We start from the raw sequence: 23,561 nt of genomic DNA, 5'->3' as shown, positions 1-23,561 counted from the left end.
ATTAGCACCAATAGAGAGAGAGCAGGAAGAGTTAGGAGCTGCAGCAGCATCTAGAGCTCTTCTTTTATCCTCACCAGTGTGTCCCATGCCATCACTTACCAGAAAGTCTTGTTTTAATCTTCTAAGTATCTTTAGCTTTTTCTTTAAATTTACCAGCCAGCAGAGGCAGAGATAATGTTGTGTTCATCTGTGATCAAGTGTAAACACACATACACACACACACACACACACACACACACCTCTGCTCTGAAGCTTTGCCTTTTTTAGCACATGGCAGAAAATAGACAATAGTCCGTGCTTTATACCATAGATTACACATAATACCATCTTTCTCAGAACTTTCCTTGCCTGCTTAAGGTATTCCACCTATGCTCTTGCTCTTGACATGGACAGGGATCTAACATGAATGAGGAAAGTATACCAAATACTTAAAACATTGTACTTTTACACAAAGGTTCCTTCCAGGAAAATTTGGACAAATAATCCATGTGCTTCTGCTTCTGGGGTTATTTACAAGCATTGACTTTCCAGGCCCTGAGTAAACTCAGCATCATAAATGCAGCATTTTCTTGACAGGAGGAGAGAGCAGCCAATGCCTTACAGTCCCAGGACAATAGATCTATCTCCACTTATACAGTATCCTGAAAACCCAACAACTCCAGCCATCCCTGTGATACCAATTTAGGCCATTAGGTTTGTGAACTTAAACTCATAATCTTCAAACTTGCCCTCTGGCAATCTTGTCTCACTGGCACATTCTCTAAAAACTGAAGCCAACACAATTGTCCTAAAAATGCCTTGAAAGTCCATTTCTTCCACCACCTCAGCTGTCTTATCCCCACACATTCAGCTGACATGGATTTCTTCAAGTCCTTGAGACAACTAAACTCCTTTACTGCTGGCCTTTTCATCTGCTTTTGTGGTTGTTTTTTGTTTATTTTACTAATCACTCTGTTGCATGCTGGATGGCCCATCTCTTCCTTGATACTTAAGTAGCTACAAGGATGTCACAGTTTAGGGGAGGCCAGATCTGATGTATAGTTTCAAGATGATGTCTCTTCAACTATCCAGAGTTTTCCTTTGCATAGGGCTTATCAGACGGTATCTAATTATGTATCTATTGTATGTTGCCTCTTTAAAACTGCCAACATTTGTTAAGTGGGGTTTTCTACCCTTATTTATTGTCTTCCTCCTCCCCTCACAAAACTACAATTATGCACTATCATCATCATCATCATCATCATCATCATCATCATCTGGTGGTAAATTTGAAGACGTACCCTGAACAATCTGTTTTTAAGTACCTAAAACAATGTGTTGCATGTAAAACATATCAGAGGAAGGTCTTAGGAAAGCAGACATCTTAAATCATGGAACACTTTTATATTTCTGAAGTACTGGAAGGTTACCATTGGATGAAAAAAAACTTTAAGGTGAACAAAACAGGATTAACAGCCATGGTTTTGTGAACATCAACAGTACACAGTCAAGAAGGAAGACATGTTGGAAGACTACCTATGAAATAAGGGCTGTGATACCATTCCTCAATGCTTGGGCAATTAAAACAATACAGATTTCAAGAGAAAACAAATAAGTGTGTGAATTAAATAGAAATGAAGAAATATTCAGAGGGATATCTGCAAAGCAAAATTAGAATTTGGAAGGACATCAGAGGGAGATTTCAGTGCTGAGCTGAGATGGCATTGGGACACCTATCATCAGGTCAGTGAGATATTCTTTCCAATTCTGCTAGAAGAGCCTGTGTTTCCTATAAGCCACTCCATTCTATCAGCTTCAGCAGAAACCTACTCCATGTTATTCGCAAGCACAGGAAAGCCTTGGGTTTCACACAGAGCCCAAAGAGAAACACAAAATTCATCAGTCAGTGCTTAGTAGCTGATGGTTTCTTGGCAGTGCTCTGCTGAAGGTTAAGAAACACTGTTCTAAAAAGGAAAGGCCCATTTTCCCACAGTGTTTCCAAGTCAGAGGACTATGACAGCAGAGTCATCTACTGATGTCTTCAAGCAGACCTGTCTGAAGAATGAAGCCAGTAAAGAGAATGAGAAACAAGAGGAGATAAGCGTGGAGTGATAGGTATTGCTAGATCTTCCAGTGATGTCAGCCAAGACATTGTGTTTCCTTGTAAGCTAGTGGAAGTCAGGACAGTGTCCTTTGTAACTGAAGATGTCTTTAGAAATGGAAACACTGTACAGTGAAATTCTATCAGTGAGAAGGTCTTCAGCAAAGTTCTAGGAACAGGACAGAGAATAGAGTATTGGGACAAAACTCCAAAGGCTGGTAACTCCACTCACAATGAGTAAGAAATGGAAAATGAGTGAGTAAAGTTACATCCGAAGTTGGTTGTACATTTGACAACAGACAACTATTTGAACGACAACTGATGGGTCAACAGAGGGTTATCTTAAAGAGTGAAGTGACTAGAAAACACAGACCCATTCCTATAAGAGTAATGAATACCAACATTAAAAACACAGAGAGGATTGACTCTCTGAGACAAGCTGCCAAAAGTGGTGAGAATGTACACATTTCCATAATGGATTATATGGATTAAGTTTTTTCTTAATTAAACTCATTCCCGAAATACGTTTTTCCTTACAGGTCATGAAATTCACAGCTCTCTAAAACTATATCCAACTATGTAAAACTATCATACAGTATTTCTTCTGACCTTTTTGTCTTCAACCTGTTAACTTGTTTGGCTAGTGTCTTTTTTCCAGTGTATTGTAACCAACTGACAGCTGCTAAATGATTTCATTCATTCCTTTCCAAACAGTGGGACATATGTGTGAGTTATGTTCATCTTTGGGAGCGAAAGGTACACAGAGAATCGGACTCACTAGGTCAATAAGCTGGAAGAGGAATTCTGGGTTTGAAGAAGTCATGGGAGTCAGATCCAAGGGAAGAAAAGATTTCTGCTGTCTAAAATATTAAGAATGTCAGAGAATGGGTAGTTGCTGCTTAGACTTGCCAATGGAGGATTAAGATGACAGTTACTATAATATTTCCAGTAGCATTTTTCCCCACTCACTAAATGAGGGACAGCATCTACAGCATGACAAATGTACAACTGATGAAACTGTTTCTAATATTAATAATTGGTAGAACATTTCACAAATGAAGGAGAGCAAGACAGTCTCTTTTCAGGTCATGCTGGCACCACACATGGCAATGGGTTATCACAGAATTTATACATAGGTTCTGCATTCTTTATTCTTCTTCCCTAAGCCTCTTACATGAAGGAATGAGAATCTGAGTTGCTATACCAGCATACTGTAATCACAGAATACTGAAAGGCCATAGAGGCTTCCTCATAGAGTTCTGCAGACCTTGTAAAATGCCAGGATAAGCAAAGAAGCAGAGATGCTGTTATTCTCTGCTGAGGTACAAATGAAAGCATTATTTAGAGGTGACAGAAAATGTTGAAAATGATCTTTTGAAAAACTACATTGTAGTTTTGCAAATAATAATCAAACCCTCCAACCTCACAACAGCCTAAGTGTTATTCTGTACAACCAAATTAAAGTGCTGGCATTTTCCCAGTAGGTCCTTCACAGCTACTACTTTAGGGTATTCCAAAAAGCTATTTGGAGAGATTTGAGGACAGGAATGCTTACAGGTTTCCAGCATGTCCAGGGTATCCAAAGTACCTTCATTATGTAATGTCAGCTGAATCAATACAGATAAGTCTCTCTAGCTCGCTAGTGGATCGTACATTTCTGGATCATTAACATGGGCTACATTTATGTTATGCCAAATTACACAGAGCAAAATTTACTGCACAAGTTATTTTAAAGATATCAGAAGTGTGAATATAGGTTATAAAATACTCAAGATAAACTTAGCTTAAAATGTGCATGTATGTGTTTACACATTTGTAAAGCACATTAAAGTGTTAGTGGCATAGATTGCCATTTTTAGAACTGACTGAACTTCCGATGGCAGATTTTCAAAAATCCAGTTTTTGCTAATTCTTTATTTAACCTTGACCCAAACAGTTTAGATGCATAGAAGTACTCAATCTTGGCCTCCTCTCAAGAGTCTTGAACTACTAACTAGAAGGAAAGGCCTTTTGTGGAACAGAATCCAGGCTGAATCTTCTGCTCCACTGGGCACAGCTTGACACAGAAAGCAGCCAGTTCTGCTTAGGTAACCAATATCGTTCAGATCATAAAGCCACAGCATTCTTGGTTATCATTTCGGGTTGAGAGGTTGGTCAATAGGTGATGACTGCAAGGAATGTTAGGGAACCTTTGCTGACAGCTTGGCACAGATTCCACTCTAGAAGGTTTCCTACGGCTCATTTAGTACCAAGGTGTTGTAGAAGGGATCAATGGCAGGAAGTCCAACAGAGTGATGTGCACGGAAGAGAACTGCATAACAGGGTTACAAATCATGAGGTCAGGTGCATGAGGTAGTAATAACTTCCTATATGATTAAGAAAAATTTCAAAGCGCTCATCCAGAAAGGCTTGGAAATTGAAGGTCAACCCTCCTTCCTACCAGCTTTTAAGAGTCGAATGATTTGGTTTGTTTGTTGGCTCAAATACAGCTCTTGAGCGTGACTCACTCTAGGTGAAGGCTGTCTTCACTTCTTACACGCCTGGCCTTAGATAATTCAGTTAATCCTCCCATGACTTGGTTTCCTAACCTATAGAAAAAAAGGGACTAACAACAGTAGCCACCGCACAACATAATTATGGGTACTGAGTTTATACAAGCCAAAAGCTTGGATTGGCATTTAATACAATGCACTCGAGAACTGGTAGAATTCTTTTCATCTTGTTGCTGTCGCATGTTAACGAAAACAATGCAGTCATCCTTGTGGAGCACAGAGTGCAGACAAGAGGCACAGTCACATAGATATGCAGGAGCAGAATGAATCCATGTCTGACGGTAGGCAACTAAGCCAGGCAGAACAGCTGCATATCACACCCCTCTGCACCCTAACTTCACAGTCCAAAAGAACAACAAGCTCATGCAAACCGCTTGGGAACTTGGCGGACCTCCATTATTCAAAGTAGATCCTCTTTCCTGACAGGCAGTGGGGCTCAGTTGCGACCAGGTGTCAGACTGCTGCTTACTTTGTTCATGCGCGTTAACTCCAGGTCCACTTGAATGCTACTCAGTGAAGGATTAGCCATTTACTAATTACTAATTACTCCAGCGGCCACGCCACTTGAGGTCAGCAGTTCTCTCCCTTCACAACAGCAGGGCGCACCACGGTGGAAGCCAGAGAGGTAATTTACATGTCTTCACTTCAGCAGAGAGAAAACATTAAAAGAAGGCAGAAAAGAAATCTGTGTTGAAAACCAAGTAGGGGCTGTTCTATAGGAGCTTCCAATGCTTTTCCCCAGGACACGTAGCCCATCTCTCCTGCTGGGAAGTCTGGCCTGTTCCCTCCTTTAATCCTCCAGCAAGCCAGCTTGGGAAGCTGGATAAGGTAGGAGCCTGGAACCTCCATCCTTTTTATTGGATGGCAGTTCTTTTTTACAGGAGCATCTGGAGAGGCATCCACGTGTGTTTGCCCAACTTGCTTGTATGTGAGAAGCATGTTTGTTTTATGATTGGTGTCTTGGGTTTTAAATAAGCCGACCACAGGAGCTGATCCCACTATGATCCTCACTAATGTACCTCGAGGCTAATAAGTCCCGAGATGATCCTGCACTTTGATTTCATGAATAAGAAAATAAACTGTAAAATGCATGACATTTAAAAAAATATTGTTATTACTGAGTATAAAATTTATTTTAACCCTCTCTGCAGTGGCTTCTTCTCAAGCTGCATGTGCTCGTTGCCAGATTGTATCTCCAGTTACTCCCCTCCTTAAATATGCGCTTATTTACTTCCTGCAGAGTTCAATTTTAGAACCCATCAAAGTAGATCCACTCAGCCTCTGACTACATTTTCATGCATAAATTCATAGATGCCTTCAGAAGGAATTGCACTTACATATGCAAATACTTCCCAATGCCTTTTCATTTCTACTTTTGGACTCCACCGTTTTTAATTCATGCAAACACATTACGCAAACAAATATGGACTCAATAACAACACGCGGAATGTGTGAATTGTTAATTGCAAAGCCACGAGCTTGATACGGCCAAGCTCTTTTCATCATCATCAATGGAGGGGCACACGACGAAGCAGGAGGAATAAAAGCATCTTTGAAAATAAAATCCCAGCACTTGATTTTGTGTGATGTAAATATTAATAAGGGAAAAGGTGACAAGCAAATCCTCCATTCAACAATAATCTGAAAGCTGCAACTTAGGCATGATCCAGAAACCAGGGCATGCCTCTGGTGGGGGTAAGGAGCAAGAGCCTAGAATTACAGGAAACAAAACTGTCTGCGGTAGCACAAAAAAATGAAACAAAAACTACAATGGGAAGTGCAGGCTTTCAGCCACGCTGCACGTGTGTGCTGTTGCCTTTTGGAATATCTGACTTTATGTCAGTGGTGCCCTTGGACATAATGGCAGGTGTCCTAATTTCTCATGTAGGTAATGGAAGCTCATTAATTAAGCCAGGACCCCTTCCTCTTTTCCCTCTGCTCCCCACCGTCCGTTATGTAGGCTCAGGTGTAAGCTTAATGAAATAAACCACATGTTGAAGTTACTCACAGATCAAAGGCATCTGAGCTGGAGCAATTGTCAGGCAGCCCTGTTTTCTCCCCGAGTATCAGGACATTTCATTTTCGTGAGGATGACGCAAAGAAAATAAGACTAAAGATCAAATGAAAAAATGTTTCCTGCAAAGGTCTACAATGGCAACAAAAGCTATTTTAACTGTTTATGGATTTCTTTAAAAATATTTTGTTAACTATAGCAGGAGCTAGGTAAAATGGGGGTATCTAAGCATGCTTCAGAACAGCATCTGGCCTGTACATTTATAAATCTTGGGCACTATGCTACTTAGTTACATACATGTATATTTTCTATAAAATAAAAAGGTAAAATGTTAGAATTTATGGAAGCTAAGAAGCCAGGAATGGAATTTCACGTGTGGGTATTTCTTTAGGAATTAAATTCATTCCAGTATTTACTGCTGAGGACACAGAAAAAGAAAAAGAGAATCAGTATTACAAAACAAATGATGCAATAACCCAGTTGGACAGGGCCAAGCTCCCGGGTGCCGGCAGTGTGACCCTACCTAGTCCAGACACTGCAGCCTGTGCTTTTGAGTTTTGCCGAGCCATTAATGTGTCCAGCACATGCTCTGCTGGTATTCGAAAAGAAAGGCTCGCAGAGAGTGAGGCTTACACTCTGACCTCAGCACTGCTCAGCCCCAGTCCACATGCCCAGACAAATGACACAAGTGACAGTGGAATTCTGCATGGATGCTGGACATGAAGAGAATGCCAACTGTTTGTGTTTGAGAGAGGAGTCTTCTTAAGTAAACCAAGACATTATAATAGAAGTGTGGTTTGGTGCAAAGGAAAGGGAGAACTGCATCGGTAGGATTGGATGAAAATATTTGTTTCTACTTACAATCTGAATCATGAAAATAAAACAGATAGAAATCAGAGTTAGCACCACATTGTGTTTGTGTGTGTGAGCTATATTTTACTATTATTTTGCCAGGATGTTTTCAACTATCTTTTAATATGGACACACATCATTTATTCAGAGTGTAAATGATTGAGAATGCCAATATGTGGAGCAGACAAAATGCATTTTTAGAGGTTTGGAGTAAGCTTCAAAGAACAGTGTGAAATTCCCAGACCAACCAACCGGAGATTTTCTATTGTCCAAGGACCTGCTCCAAGTTAAGTCTTGGGTTGTCTCAGGGTAGTACTCCAAAATCAACTTCCGCATTGTTGAAGAATAACAAAAAGAAACTTTTCATCCACAGGAGTCAGATAGGGGAAAAGTTTGTTTTTAACTAAGTGTTAGGTAGGTAGTTGTTTGCCACCGTGCCTTACTGCCAGTTTCCATAAACTTCAGTCATCACCTGAAAACAGGGCAGGTCAGGCGGGCCTGAGCTGGGGTCTGAGCCTACCAGGTGGGCGGAGCTACCTACCTTGTCTGGAAAACTCGTCAGACTCCCGGTGCACTAGGTCTGTGACTCGGTTTCCATAGTGCATTCTGCTGTCGTGGTCATAAGCCTTCAGGGTCTCACTGGAACTGTAGGACTTCTGTGTGGGCACACGGCAGTCCTCGCTGTCCAGAGAGGAGCTGGTGTAGCGACATTCCTTGCCACACCGGCCCCTGGTCAAAGAGCGATGTCGCCGGTCCTTTACATCCATTATGAGAGATGAAGCAGAATGGCGCGACTTTCAGAGAGGGCAGGCCTGAGTGCTGGCACCTGTCACTTTACCCACCTAGGAGCAAAACAGTAAAAATAGACATAAATAAATAAATAAGAGAATAAATAACAGACTGTGATTGCAAGCAGTGGGGCCTTCAGTTATGACTCATGTGAAAACACAAATGGGAATCTTGCCAGCTGTGCATAGCTTCTTTGGGAAAAGCTTAATATATACTTAAGCCATCAGTCTACATAGAACTCTAGACAATAAATTCATTTTCTTTCTGTCTAATTTAATAGATATGGGGGAAAGTAATAACAAGAAAGCCCCACCTTCTGATTGTATGTGCACAGATGACACGATAATTCTGTCGCTGGAGTGGGAGACCCAGTTATGGAGTCGATCAAAGCCAAATTGAGTTTGCTCTATTTCATTACTAGATTTTTCTGTTTGTTTGCATTTTTGCAGAGAAGGATAGCAAGAAAGTAAATATCAAAAGAGGAAAGCAGGAAGGAAATAGGAAGAAGAAAGGAAGATGGAGAAAAAGAAGAAAGGAAGAAAAGAGTGAAATATAGGTGTACATTAGAAAACATTAATGATTTGCTGTGACACCAGGTTCTTCAACCAACATTAAATTGCTGCAACGGGCCTTGAGAATAATAATATAAGGTGTTGATGACATGGAAATTATCTTCTCCTGATCCTGTGTTTGTGTGTATGCATTAGTGAGTGTGGGTGCGATCTTACACGTGCCATACTTGTGGAGGTCGACTGTTGCCATGGGGGTTAGTCATCGCTCATTTTTTCCCCTCTATTGTGTTCCCCAAGCTAGGTGGTCCACAGGAGTCTGGGTGTTCTGGCTTTGCCTCCGGTCACACTGAGCCCTGAGGCTATGGATGAGTGCTACAGTGTCCACCTTCACACAGCTTCTTGGGACCCAAACTCAGGCCCTTGTGCTTGCAAAGCTAGTGCTTTACCTACTAAGTGAGCTCCTCAGTCTAGCCCTGGTTTCTTTAACCAGCCTTCAGCACACCCCCATCAGTGTCCTCTCCTTCCGAGATCTGTATTTGAAAATAGCTGGGCACTTCTTCCGGGGGACCCATCGACAAGAGACGTTACTGAGAGATGTGAGTCCCCCACACCCAACCTGTTCACGAACCTGAACTTACACTGCCCCTCTCACTGCTGGGACACAGAAGAACTCTGCATGTGACAGGCAAGTGGATGGCAAGGGAATCCTTTGGTCCTTGCCCTCAACGTGTAATCCAAAGATCACTGAGAAAACACTAACCTTCTGCCTAGCAAATAATGACAAAAGTGCTTAAGTACTCCAAGTGTCAAATGATAGGTTCTTACTGATTTCATTTGCCATGCAAAACAGCGTGGACCACGGGGCCAGAGCCCGGACAGAACGGACAAACACGGATTTTAATTAAACTGGAAAATACAACCTAGAGCCAGGGTAATGATTTTTCTCCAGGCTACTGTTGCTCACTGCCTTCTCAATATGTCAGGAAATGCTTGGGGAACAGATCTGTAGTTCTCAAGCCCTCTGCTCTTCGCTGGCTATTTAGACACTGAAGTTGGACATCTCTATGTACAAAAGGGCTAAGCTGTTCACACATTAGTGTAGACAGCATGGAGCCGGAGGCACCAGAAATGAAGTCATTCCCCCTTTCTCTTTTCGCAGAGATACCTTTTATCTCCAGGATCTTTCTAAATAAACCATTCTTACACTTTATCAAATATTGCTTGAAGTGTTTAACAACTGGCAATGAGGAAAAAAATGCACACCTGTTACAAAGTCCAAGAAAAATTATGCTTTTCCCATAGTTGCTTAGATAATAAACTTTATAGTTTCCTGAAGACAGGAGTTCCTCAGTCAGCAACTTGAGAAATACCACTGAGAGTCACAAGGCAAGGTCTTGGACATTTTGAAGGACACTGATATTAGTGCGGAAAATTGTTTTGCTATAATCAATTCAATTATCATTATATTGATGTAATTTTGAGAGGCCAAACCCCTCTCTCCTTAATTTCAGCATGATTTTAGAAGTCATGCCTAGTCTGTTTGAGTGCGTGATCAGTGAAGTGTGGTAGATGCCAATCTAATCATGACCACTCACTAGCCAGTGACCTTCGCTAGACCCTGACTGGCCCTTGTAACTTAGTTCCTCAGTCAGTCAAAATATTAAATAACAACACTGACACTACAGGGATGTCATAAAAATTAAGAGTATTATAGTAAATTTCCCATTATGGTGCCTACAATGTGAAACTGAACCTAACAACAGCATATGCTTCACTCTCCTATGAAAAACTCAATTCCATTATGTAGTCAGAGTCTTGCATAAGACAGCATGGAAAGAGGGTAGACCAAGCCAAGAAGCCATTGCTCTTGTATAGGCCAGTGCTTTAACTAGCCACTGGACAAAGACCTTCAGAGCCTGGTGAAGAAAAATAAGACAGTTAAGACAGTGCCGTCAATGCTAGTGTCACAGGTGGCTTTAAAGATGAAGGTTATTGGTATAAGTTGCTTCTCTTTCGCTTCACTGCTAGGTTTTGTTTGTTTGTTTGTTTGTTTTCGTTTTTAACATCATCAGTGTAGTGGAGTTGAAAATTCTTGTATTTATCTGTTCCACTTTATATTGTGCTTGTGTAAAAGGTTCTCTCTTGCTTTTTATTGTGTGTGTGTGTGTGTGTATACATTTGTACACTTACTTTATTTTACATAATCATGCCCACAGTGGGAGCCTGAATGTTTGTCACCTATTAGCAAACTAGAGGGATTTGGGTGTAGACATCTCCACACCAGCCTTCGGCACACAGTGCTTGTTCCCTAACACACACCTCTTTTTCAACTCAGCATTATTAATCAGAGTTTGTCAGCGTTATTCCTCCTGAATAAACAACAGAAATTTACATGCAGTGAGGCAAAATTAGTCACATATTAAGGAAACCGAATGTCTAGGTTATATTCTTTCATGATCTTTGGTGGGAGAATCATTCTCATAAAAGACCTCTATGCCCAGATATATTTGGTCTTTGTGGAGCTCCTGTCCTTTCCAGATCATACTAACTCCCTCTTTTTTCATATGATTCCCTGCACTCTGCCCAAGGTTTGGTTATGAGTCTTAGCATCTATTTTGATACAATGCTAAGTATGGTCGTTCAGGGGCCTTCTGTGGTAGGCTCCTGTCCTGTTACTTGTTTTCTTCTATTTCCAATGTCCATCTCATTTGTCTTTCTAAGTGAGGATTGATCATCTTACCCTGTGTCCTCTTCCTTATTTTCTTTAGGTGTACAGGTTTTTAGTATATTTATCCTATCTTCTAGGTATGTACGTGAGTATATACCATATGTGTCTTGCTGCTTCTGGGATACCTCACTCAGGGTGATCTTTTCTAGGTCTCACGATTTGCTTGCAGTGCAGCTCAGTATCAAGTGGGTTCCCTAGTTAGGGGAACAGGGACTGTCTCAGACATGAACTCAATGGCCTGCTCTTTGACCTCCCCCCTACCAAAGGAGGAGCAGCCTCACCAGGCCACAGAAGAGGACTTTGTAGCCAGACCTGAAGAGACCTGATAAGCTAGGATCAGATGGAAGGGGAGGAGGACCTCCCCCATCAGTGGATTTAGAGAGGGGCAGGAAGGAGATGGAGGGAGGGTGAGATTGGGAGGGAATAAGGGAGGGGGCTACAGCTGGGATACAAAGTAAATAAACTGTAATTAATATAAAAAATAATAAAACATAAAAAGAAATCTCTATTAAAAAAGCAAAGGAAATAGCAAACCTAATATATAAAAAGTATAAGAAGAATCTGAATAGTACAAAGAAAATTTCTTCAAGTGCCAACCATGAAACAGTTCAATTTCTTTTTGTCATACATATTAGACTTGTAGGTAAGGGAAACAATATTCCCAAACATCAATAGGCACAAGAAAAAAGGAAGAAGGAGGAGGAAAAGGAGGAGGATAAAGAGAAGGAGGAAGAGGATAGGGAAAGGAAGAGGGAGAAGAAGGAGGGGTAGAAAAAGAAGGAGGAAAAGGAAAAACTGGCAAAAATAAGTCAGTACCTTGTCTTCTGCACCAAATACTATGAAAAGTTCATCTAATAAAAAATAAAACCTTATGATTTCAATAGTCCTACTGATCTAACCTAATGGTATGAGGGGGGGTACTCTTATTTCTATCTTCACCAGGAAGTTAGGTATGATACGTTATCAGTGAGGTGCTTCACTTGAAACAAAATGGTTCCAAAGAAGGCCAAATAGGCTCAAGATTCGTAGGATATAATGAAGCTCATTTTCTCAAAGGGAGTCTGGTCTTCCACCTCGACAGCACAGCACACTTTCCTCATTTCCATCATAGGGAGAGTTCAAGTGGAAAGTTGAGTATTACATCATCCACAGGGATAGGGAGTCCTTGCAGCAAAACCAGATACCAAGCATACGGCATTACCAAGACCATTCTATAACAAGCACCCAGAGAAAATCAGTGCAGGTCTGGAATCTGCAACCATCTACCACAACTATCATCTTATAAAAAATTCTGACTTTTTCAAAGGAAATTTAGCAGAAATAAGGGAGAGTCACTCTTCCTTCACCAGAGCAGTGACATCAGAAACCAGAGAGTATAGAGCATTTAAATAAGAACTTGACACCACTAACATGATAGAAGAAAATGCTCTGTTAGTATAAAAACACAATCACTTGTTATACAAAGAAGGCATGTGTTAGATGAAAAATAGAAATGACACTCCACAGAGATCTATACTAAGATGACAATGACGTTACCATTGTCTGGTGTACATTTCAAACTGGCTATTATCAAATCACTTTAACAAGCAATTAAGAACACACTTAATGAAATAAAAGACAATGTAAAACAAAAGAAAAATATGATTAGATCTATCATCTATCTATCTAGATATCCATCTATCATCATCATCTGTCTATCTAGAACAAAAATGAAACAAACTAATGAAAGAAGCACAAGGGACCCTCAGAACAACAAATAGCTAATTTGCATGTCATCAAAGTCTTAAGGAAAAGGAAAAAGCAGTCAAAAAGTTACAGAAAACAGTAGCTAAACTCCATCCACACTGACAGAAAACATTAATGTAAATGTTCTCAAAGACGAATGAACCCCGGACAAGGTACATCTACATGCACCCTTTTGCAGATGCATCATACACACCATGACCAAACTTCTGAAAAAAAAAAGAAAAGAAAAGAAAAATGAAGAAAAAACTCCAGAAAGCACAGAGGAAAAAGAGAAAAACATTGTATTTTTTCAGGGAAAACTTGAATGAAGGTAGACTGTGCACGGAAAGCATGCGGAACAGAAGTTACCACAGGCTATTGCAGGACATGAAGGAGAGGTTCATCTTATCACAGTATATCCAGGAAAAACACATATTTAAGGGAAGGAGAAGTCAAGATGGTCGCTTGAAGAAATGCATGGTTACCCATCACTAGCAGAGCAATTTTGAAAGTGTGGATAAATTGTTCCATGAACATAAAGGAATCCATAAAAGGAAGAACCTGAAATATCAGGAAGGATAAGTGAACAGAAGAAATAAAAATGTTGACAAATGAAACATGTACCCTCTCTTAATGCTGGAAGAAAAATATATTGCTCTCTGATGTGATTCTAAATGTATGTTGAGATAATATTTAAGGAATTATTATAAAACAAGTACATTAAAGTCATGTAAAGACAAATAAAGTTTCCACATGTAACTCTGGATAATAAGATGTGAATGAAGAATACTGTAAAAAGACGAATACACACATAATGACTATATAATCTATCCAAAGAGATTAATTCAAAAATCATTACAGATAAGTCAAAATGGAATTCTCAAAATGTCCAGTAGTGCACAACAAAGCAGAAAGAAGAACCAAATTAAAAACATAAAGATTGGGAGAATAAACAGAAGAAAAGTCAGACTTAAGCCCTAACAAAATGATAATTATATTAAACATAAATGATATTAATATTTCAATTAAAAGATAGAGAATAGATGAGCAATTTTATTTATTTATCTATTTATTTATTTTTTATTTTATTTTTTTTTATCAGTTACATTTTATTAACTCTGTATCCCTGCCGTGTCCCGATCCCTCATTCCCTCCCAGTCCCTCCCTCCCTCCCTCCCTCATCTCCACCGTGCCCCTTTCCAAGTCCACTGATGGGGGGGACCTCCTCCCCATTCATCTGATCCTGTTTTATCAGGTATCTTCAGGACTGGCTGCAAAGCCCTCCTCTGTGGCCTAACAGGACTGCTCCTCCCTTCGGGGATGGGGAGACCAAAGAGCCAGTCATCGACTTCCTGTTAGAAATAGTCCCTGTTCCCCTCACTTTGGGAAACCAATTGGTTACTGAGCTACCACAGGCTACATCTGAGTGGAGGTTCTAGGTTATATCCATACATGGTCCTTGGTTGAATGTCAGTCTTAGATGAGCAATTTTAAAAAAAAATGACCCAAGTCTATGAAGCCAATAAGTCAAAGTAACTGTGATATTGTGGACATATTAAAGTAAAACAAGAAAAATAATATAGCCTACAAATATTAATACTTAACAAGAATGACTATATTAATATTACATAAAATGGTCTTAATAGGCAAAAAGGATTTCCAGAGTCAGAGAAGGACATTATATGATTATACAAGAATCAATTTTCCAAACATATGACCATACTAAATAAGTATGTATTCAAAAGACAAAGCAAAATACATGGCAAAATAAAGAAAGAAAGGAAGAAAAAGACAAAGCTGGAAGAAAAGATAAGCAAAATTATAGTTCTTATTGGAGGGTTCAGCCCCTGAGTCCTGCAGATGGGCAGTGCATTCATATGCAAACCATCAAAGATACAATAGAAGGCCATCAACAACAAAGTCTAACCCATAACAGATTGAAAATTGTTCAGGAGTGAATATATGGCATCAAGATAGTATTTATCTTGGACCATAAACAAAGTCTCAAAAATACAAAGATAATTTATACGCTATACCTTATGGTCTCTGAAAACTCAGAAAAGGCAGAAAGGTTAGAATATCACTTAACAACTGAACATTTTTCTAAATAATTCACAGACTGATGAAGTCTCAAGACTTCCATTTCCCTCTTTTCTGGGGGTGACTGAGGTGTTACTTTTTATAGTATTTTACTTTGATTTCTTTCACTTTTTCTCCCTTAACTTAAGTCAGCACCAATATTGAAGTTAATGGGGGAAAAAAAACTTTAACACATCAAAATCTGTGGCAAGTTAAGGCAGTGATGAAATAGAAATTACAGAATTAGAAAATAGGAAAAGCCTCCAGTTGGTAATCTTAGCCTCAATGTCCAGAATTAGGAAAAATAAACAGAAGAGATGTCTTCAAAGGAAGAAAAAAAATACCAAAGAACCCCCCACCAAAAAAAAAAAGAAAGAAAGAAAAGAAAATGAAAATCAGAGAAACACTAGAGAAAAGCAACAAAGCAAACAACAACAACAAACTGATAAAAATGATGGCAGCTCAGTCTCCACGTGGGTGCCCTAGTAATGGGAACAGAGGCTTTCTCTGACATGAACTCAGTGGCTTGCTCTTTGATCACCTCCCCTGAGGGGGATCAGCCTTACCAGCCCACTGAGGAAGAGGATCCAGACAGTCCTGATGAGACCTTATAGGCTAGGGTCAGAGGCAAGGGGAGGAGGACCTCCCTTATCAGTGGACTTGGGGAGGGTCATGAAAGGAGATGAGGGAGGGAGGATGTGATTGGAAGGGGATGAGGGAGGGGGCTACAGCTGGGCTACAAAGTGAATAAACTATAACTAATAATAAATAAATAAATTATAAAAAATATTACAAATCTTTAGTCAGACTGACAACGTCTAGAAGATACAAGTTACCAACAGGTACTGCTAGGGTCCTTGCCATCAGAAACAAGAGGATTTTATTTTTTATTTTGATTTTATTATGATGATGATGATGATGATGATGATGATGATTAACTACAATTTATTCGCTTTGTGGCTGTAGCCCCCTCCCTCATTTCCTTCTGTTCCCAGCCGTCCTCCCTCTTTCCCCCTATGATCCTCCTCCAGTCCCCTGATAGGGGAAGTTCTCCTCCCCTACTATCTGACCCTAGCCTATCAGGACTCATCAGGACTGTCTGGATCCTCTTTCTTTGTGACCTAGTAAGGCTACATGCCTGGGGAAGATGATGAAAGAGCTGGCAACTTAGTTCATGACAGAAACAACCCATGCTCTTCTTACCCCCATGGAGACTGAGCTGTCCATGAGCTATATCTGAGCAGGGGGCCTACATCCTCTCCACATATAGTCCTTGATTGATTCATCAGTCTCTGCAGGCCCCCCTGAGCTCAGATTTTTTGGCTCTGTTGGTCTCCTTGTGGAGTTCCTGTCCTCTCCATGTCTTTCTATCTCCCCTTTCTTTTGTAAGATTCCCTGCACTCTGCCCAAAGTTTGACTGTGAGTCTCAGCATCTGCTTCCATACCCTGATGGGTAGAGTCTTTCAGAGGCCCTTTGTGGTAGGCTGCTGTCCTGTTCTCTGACTTCTCCCACTTCCAAGGTCTATCCTGTTTGCCCTTCTGTATGAGGATTAAGCATCTTCTCTAGAGTCCTCTTTGTTGTTTAGCTTCTTTAGGACTATAGATTTTAATATGTTTATCCTATAGTATATGGCTAACATCCACTTATAAGTGAGTATATACCATGTGTGTCTTTGTGCTTCTAGGTTACCTCGCTCAGGATGATCTTTTCTAGTTCCATCCATTTGCCTGTAAATTTCATGATTTCCTTGTTTTTAATACATGAGTAGTGTTAAATATCACAATCAGATCTTCATTCTGAGAGCTAAGATGAAAAGGATTGATTCTTCAAAACACTCAAAGTATACCCTTTCACCCACCATGAATTATGCCCCTTGAACAATCTTATATTTAAATAATTATTTTTAATTATGTAATTCACACTAAAACTGAACAGTTGGTGGTTTCACTTGAAGTTTCTACTGAAGGTTTAAGGAACAATTAGAATCCGTTTTAGGGTCTCTCCTGAAAAAGGAAAGAAGGGGAAGAACTTTCTGGTCTGCCTTATGAAGCTGATTACTCTGATACCCTAAATAGACAAAGGCAGAGGAAGGAAAGAAAAAAGAAGGGAAGAAAGGAGGAAGGGAGGGAGGGAGAGGGAGTGGGAGGAAAAGTAAGGAAAGAGAAGGAGGGCAGAACAAGAAATAAAACATGAAGTCACAAAGAAAGGAAGGAAGGGAGGAGGGAGGGAGAAGGAGGTTAAAGAAACTAAAGACCTAGCACAGATGTAGCTCATGGCAGCTCAGGGTCCAAGTGGATTCCATTATAATAGGAACAGGGACTGTCTCTGACATGAACTGATTGGCCTGCTCTTTAATTACCTCCCCCAGAGGGGGAAGCAACATTACCAGGCCACAGAAGAAGACAATGCAGCCACTCCTGATGAGACCTAACAGACTAGAATCAGAAGAAAGGAAAAGAAACCCTCCTCTACCAGTAGACTTGGGGAGGGGCATGCATGCAGAGGGTGGAGGAAGGGAGGGATTGGTACAGGAGAAGGGAGGGAACCACAGGGGGGATACAAAGTAAATAAAGTGTAGTTACTAAAAAATTAAAAAAAAAAACAACTAAAGACCAGTAACCCCAAGAAATATTTATACTATATATTTAATATATACTCTATATTATATGTAATATATAATTATATAATATAAAATACATACTATATAATATATTATATATTATATATGTAATATATTTAAATATTTCTTATCTTAGCAAACAGAATTCAGTAATTTTTAAGAATTTTGCACACTATGACAAACAGGCTTAATTCTGGGGATAGTAACTGGAGCTATAGATAAACATCACAGACTATAATCCATCACAGTAACAGGCTAAGGAATTGCAATCATGTGACAGCAGCAATCAATGCAGGAAAGCATCTGGCAGAAGTTCACATCCATTTCGAAGACACAGTCCCTCAAAAGCAAAAGCAGAGGGAACTTCTTTGGCTAGAGCAAGAACACCATCCACAAGCCTGCAACTGACATGATACTTGATGGTGATGCAGTCCTTTGTTTCTAAGAATAAAGACAAAACACATGAAACTGCTTTCCTAGTCCTGTTCATTGCCATGGTAGATCCTAGAGCACGTGGATCAGAAAAAAAAAATAATCATAACCCTGACCCTATTAGTAAATGGCATAATATATATGCAAAACTCTATGGGAGGTATAATAAAATCCTAGAACTGTGGTAGTACGTTAAGGTCACAGGAATCAAACTCAACATGCAGAAGCACTTGCATTTCAATGCTATAGCAAGGAGCACATGGGTCTTGGAAATCAAAGCACAATCACAAGCACCCAAAGTACAATAACTAGAAATGAATCTATCTAGACAAACACAGAGATTACATTTTGAAACTATATAGAACAGAGTGAAAGAAATCAAACTAAGTAAATAGTAACCATCTAAGTAAATGGTAGTGTGTATCAGGTTATGGGTTGGAAGCATGAATGAAATAAAATAGTTCTTCTCAAGTTAATACATAGACCAAACAAAATTCATGTAGATCCCCAGAATAAACGGGGGTGTTTGTAAGATTTTAGTAAAGTTATGTTGCTAGGCAGAGAAACTAGAATGGGTAGTTTTATTGATTTACCTATCTGTCTGTCTGTCTATTTTTTAAGTAGAAGGATATGAGAAGTTTCAGTCTACTCAAATTTGATCTTAGGTATCTACAGTAATTAGTACTAAGGAGTTGACAGAATCCAGATTCATATCCATACCAATATGCTCATTGGCTCTTAAAGAAAGATACCCAAGTTACTCAATGAAGGAAGCTCTGGTGATGAACAAAGGGGGGCTGGATAGACACCTTGAGCAGAAAAACTCACTTCTGTTTTCTCATTTTATCCAAAGAACAGCTGAGCATGGATCAACAATATAGGAACAAAATGTAGGCTTTTCAGAAAAATTGAGAAAACATGGCAGTAGTTTTAAGAGAAGAAGAAAATAGTAATGAGACTTTATATCAAACATAGAGTTCTAAAAGGAAAAGTTAATAGAGTTGAATTTCCTCCCAATTAACTCTTTTCTCTGTAAAGAATGTGTTAAGAGGGCATAAAGGAGATCTGTAGGGTGCACATCAGCTAAGAGTCCATACAGCTCTTTCCCAAGACTTGAATTCAGTAACCAGAAGGCAAGTCAGGTACCTCACAACTGTTTGTTCTACTCCAGGTGATCTGACATCCTTTTCTGGCCTCTGCAGGAACTTGTACACACACACACACACACACACACACACACACACACACACACACACACACAGAGAGAGAGAAGAGAGAGAGAGAGAGAGAGAGAGAGAGAGAGAGAGAGAGAGAGAGAATGGAGAACTGTCTCAGTGGATAGGAAAGAGTACTTCCTGTTCTTCCAGAGAATCTGAATCAGAGTTTGGTTCTCTGTACCTGTGTCAAGAAGTAGAAAAAAAGAAATGTAACTCCAGTTCCAGGTTAATCTAAGCTTCTAGCCTCCTTGGGCACCTGTATGCAAGTATACACATCTGCACACAGATACACACATAATTAAAAATAAAGTAAACCTATAAAACAAAATAAATCTGTTTTAAAAAGACAATCTATAGAGTGAGAGAGCATGTATGCAAACCCAATGTTTGATAAAGGTCAGATATAGGGCACAAACACACATATATATGCACATATATATATGTGTATATATATATATAATCACTTGTAAAAACAAATTTAGACTATCCAATTAGACAGCCTACTAAAGATGTTGGGTAGGACACATATGATTGCAGACATATACATGGGAACATGCTCTTCCAGCCCTGAGAAAGCAAATTAAGATACCACAGTAAGATATTGTTACAGACGCCAGAATCACTAAAGAAAATAATGATTACAATATATGCTGGCAGGATGTAGGAAGCTGGGTCTTCCATGAATGTGTGGCCTAGATGTCAAATCATACACCCACTCTAAGACAGTTTAGCAGCAATTTAACACTAACAAAACCCACTAAACACGTAACTACCATGCAACCCTGTAGTTTCGCTCCTAGGCGTTTATTCAAGAGAAATGAAAATATATGCTCGCGCAGAAACCTGAGCAAGGATGTTTGTTTGAAAATGTTCATTTATAATAGTCCATAGCCAGACGCAACCCAGATGTTTCTCCATGAGTGACTGGTTCAACACATTATGGTAACCCCAACCTGCAAATCCAGCTCAGTAATGAAAAGGAGTGTGCTGTACATACATACAAAAAAAAAAAAAAAGAAAAAAAGAAAAAAGAAATCAAGAAGAGAATGGAAGGCAACTGTATGCATCTATTTATAAACATATTTAAATTGACAGGAAGAGATTACAGGTAAATGGCCTCCAGGATGAGGCCGGGTATCAGAGCATGAAGGCTGTCTAACATGTTGCTTCGGAGGGGACTTCAGTGGCCAGGAAAATATGGATCCTGACTATAACCACATCATTATCCTGGTTGTGATCTTGGTACTATGCTTTCCGAGATGCTGCTCTTGGCTGGAACCTACCACAGGTTCCATCATCCTGGGTTGCTTTTTATGAAACACTACTCGATAGTTACACAACAAAAGCAAAGCGAAACAAAACAAAAACAAAGTTTATTAAAAGAAAATTGCATTTAGTGGCACACCTGGGTTCAAAAATTTGCCATAAAAATAAAGACTATTTAAAATTAAGGGAAGTCACTCACATTGCTAACTGATGGATGCACTCTCCTTCCTCAAGTTGTTATTATGATCATTGTATCATGCCTTTTGATTTTCTAGTTAGTCCGATTCATTTACTTGAACTAGATGGTTGGTCTGTAGACTCTGTATTTGTAACTCTGGCATGCAGGAAAAAGTGAAGCAGTTATGGCCACTGCAAGGAATCTCAAAGAGTTCCAATGTAAGAGACAGCATCTGCCAACACACTTCTTAAGATAATTCTAAAATAAGAGGATTTAATCTTACTCTCACTTTGGTTGCATAGCCAGCCTTTCATAAGGCATATTCACTGCCTACGATGGGAAAGCATTCTTAGTCCAATGTCCTTGAGAGCTGAGGTCACCAACTCCTGTGGTGAGATGCAAGTTTCTAGCCTGCTTCTAAAAAGTAATTAAAATTGCCTTGAAGCACTCAGAAAGATGGTAACCAAAATTATAAATCTTTTCCCCAAGCCTCCACCTTTCCCACCACTGACAAATGACAGTCACTGGCTGCCACTGCCTCTGCCAGCTCATTACTGCTATGCTGGGGCTTGATTCTGTTACATTTCACATTTCCTCTCTTGAACAGTGCTCACACTGCTTTTTTCATCAGATGCCTAAGTGGGTTCCATCACTTTAGCAGAACAGACTACAGAGATCTTGCCTGCAAGCCTTTGTCTAATTAACTAATCCTGTGAGCTGTAACACTGTTCACGATTAACTTTGTGGAATTTCCTACTACTTAAGGGGCTTGACTTGTTAATCACTGACAGCCAGTTCCATGTATGTGCATATGTTGGTTGGTGTATACGTGAGTGTGCTTGTGGATGAGTGTGAATGTGTGAGAGGGCTCTGCATAGGCCAATTTAAAGTGTTCTCTAGGTCACAATGACATAATAGTACTGATTGGTTAAACTTGCTCATGCTCGTTATATTTCTTTGGCTATGGCTGCTCACTGTTTCAGCATGCTTGAGTGATTTCTATTTTGTAACTGGCAGTAGACTTTTGGGGAGTGCTGTAAGGAGAGCTAACCACTGCCATATTTCAACTTACATTAGAAGTCTATTAATTCTGAATTCGGGTGGGGGGGCTCTTGTTTCTACATTTCAAACCCATGACAAAGCTTTGACAAAGTTTTCTAGTGGGTACTTGGACTTAGTACACACAAAGCAAACCTCTTGTTTCCTGATCTGAGTTGGTGTCATATCTATCTTTGAATTCCAATAAAAACTTCCATTAGATGAGCATATATATGATAAATATTATATATAATATTAAACATAATGTAATATTATGTATACATAATGTAATATTATGTGAAATATGATATCTAACATATGCATTGATAACTCAATAAGGAACGTCCTGTAGGGAAAGTGTCTTTCTTCTGATCACATGTTAATTGCTTGAAATCCTGTTTCTTAAAAATGGAAGGTACTTTTACTTTAATGGCAAAAAGAAAATTTCCTGTCTCTTCATTCTTCAGGTCCCTACATATTTTGCCTATCCTAAGATAACCTAAGAGTCCCTTTTACTGTGTTTGAACTCCCCCATGTAAGAGGCTTATTAAAGTATCACGAAAGCACCAATTGAAAGGTAATATAGAACCCAGACGTATGAGAGAAGCAAATTAAAGTAGGTGATAGGCTTTAGAGTGCTGCTTTGCCTCCTTCCATCCCCCAAGTAAAAGTCTGATGGACTGAGCATGAAAACCAGCTCTCCTCTTTTGCCAGTGCCTTCTCTTAGTATCATGTAAGATCAATTCTGAACAAAGATACACTCCAAAATATTTAGAGACAGAATATCCTGCGACCTCTGAGTAGACCTAAGAAAATCTGCTTTAAAATCTACAAAAGTGGAAGATAGTGGCCTGGTAATTTAATGCACTAGTAAATAAGAGGTCAAAGGCAATTTGCTTCCTGCTCCCCTGTGCCATTATATTGATATGTCTGGGGATAAAAAGTCAACTCTGGTTAATGTCCAGAGCAAGAAAGGATAAGCAAATTCACAATTGTGTTTTGTTCTCCAGCAACAGAGCACCATGGACCGTTGTTTAGAGTCTGTTAGGGTCCCTGGAGCCATGCGCACAGGAAATGGTGAGCACACTGTCAGGATCTGCTTGCTGTCTGTGCAGCTTATGAATTGCGAAAAGCAGAGATGCCTCTCCATGCTTGCAGTCCTAACCAAAGGCACCCACAAGGTGACATCCCGCACCCCACACATCCGGATACCTGCTGCAAAAGTATAGATGTGCATATTCGTGTGCATTCTTATTTGACTAGCAATGAAAGATGAAGTTCTACACCCGACTAGCATTTTGCCAATTCCCATGCTTTGCTTTCCCTTTCTCAAGTTCCAACTGTTTAACATTAGGTAAGTCAGGGTGGTTACAGTTCTGTAAGAATTTTAATATGAAATATGGAAGTTTACTGAAGCTTTGGCCTCCTTGGCTTTAGTACTACCCTGAAACACACACACACACACACACACACACACA

The 23,561-nt window shown here is 39.7% G+C and overlaps 1 protein-coding gene across 10 annotated transcripts in view; it reads right to left on the bottom strand.

Annotated features, from left to right (window-relative positions):
- The window catches only part of Tenm2 (teneurin transmembrane protein 2), a 1,501,569-nt gene that overhangs the window by 928,638 nt on the left and 549,370 nt on the right, over positions 1 to 23,561 (bottom strand). For all 10 annotated transcript variants that reach the window (XM_060363849.1, XM_060363848.1, XM_060363851.1 and 7 more), the window contains exon 3: positions 8,040 to 8,340. In XM_060363849.1, the coding sequence (XP_060219832.1) occupies positions 8,040 to 8,265 (226 nt within the window). In that variant the 5' untranslated portion in view covers positions 8,266 to 8,340. The remainder of the gene's footprint in view (positions 1 to 8,039; positions 8,341 to 23,561) is intronic.

Source organism: Meriones unguiculatus, chromosome 11, assembly GCF_030254825.1.
Source record: "Meriones unguiculatus strain TT.TT164.6M chromosome 11, Bangor_MerUng_6.1, whole genome shotgun sequence".
NCBI lineage: Eukaryota > Metazoa > Chordata > Mammalia > Rodentia > Muridae > Meriones > Meriones unguiculatus.
Note: the sequence above shows the minus strand (reverse complement) of the source record. Positions and strands in the feature narration are given on the sequence as shown.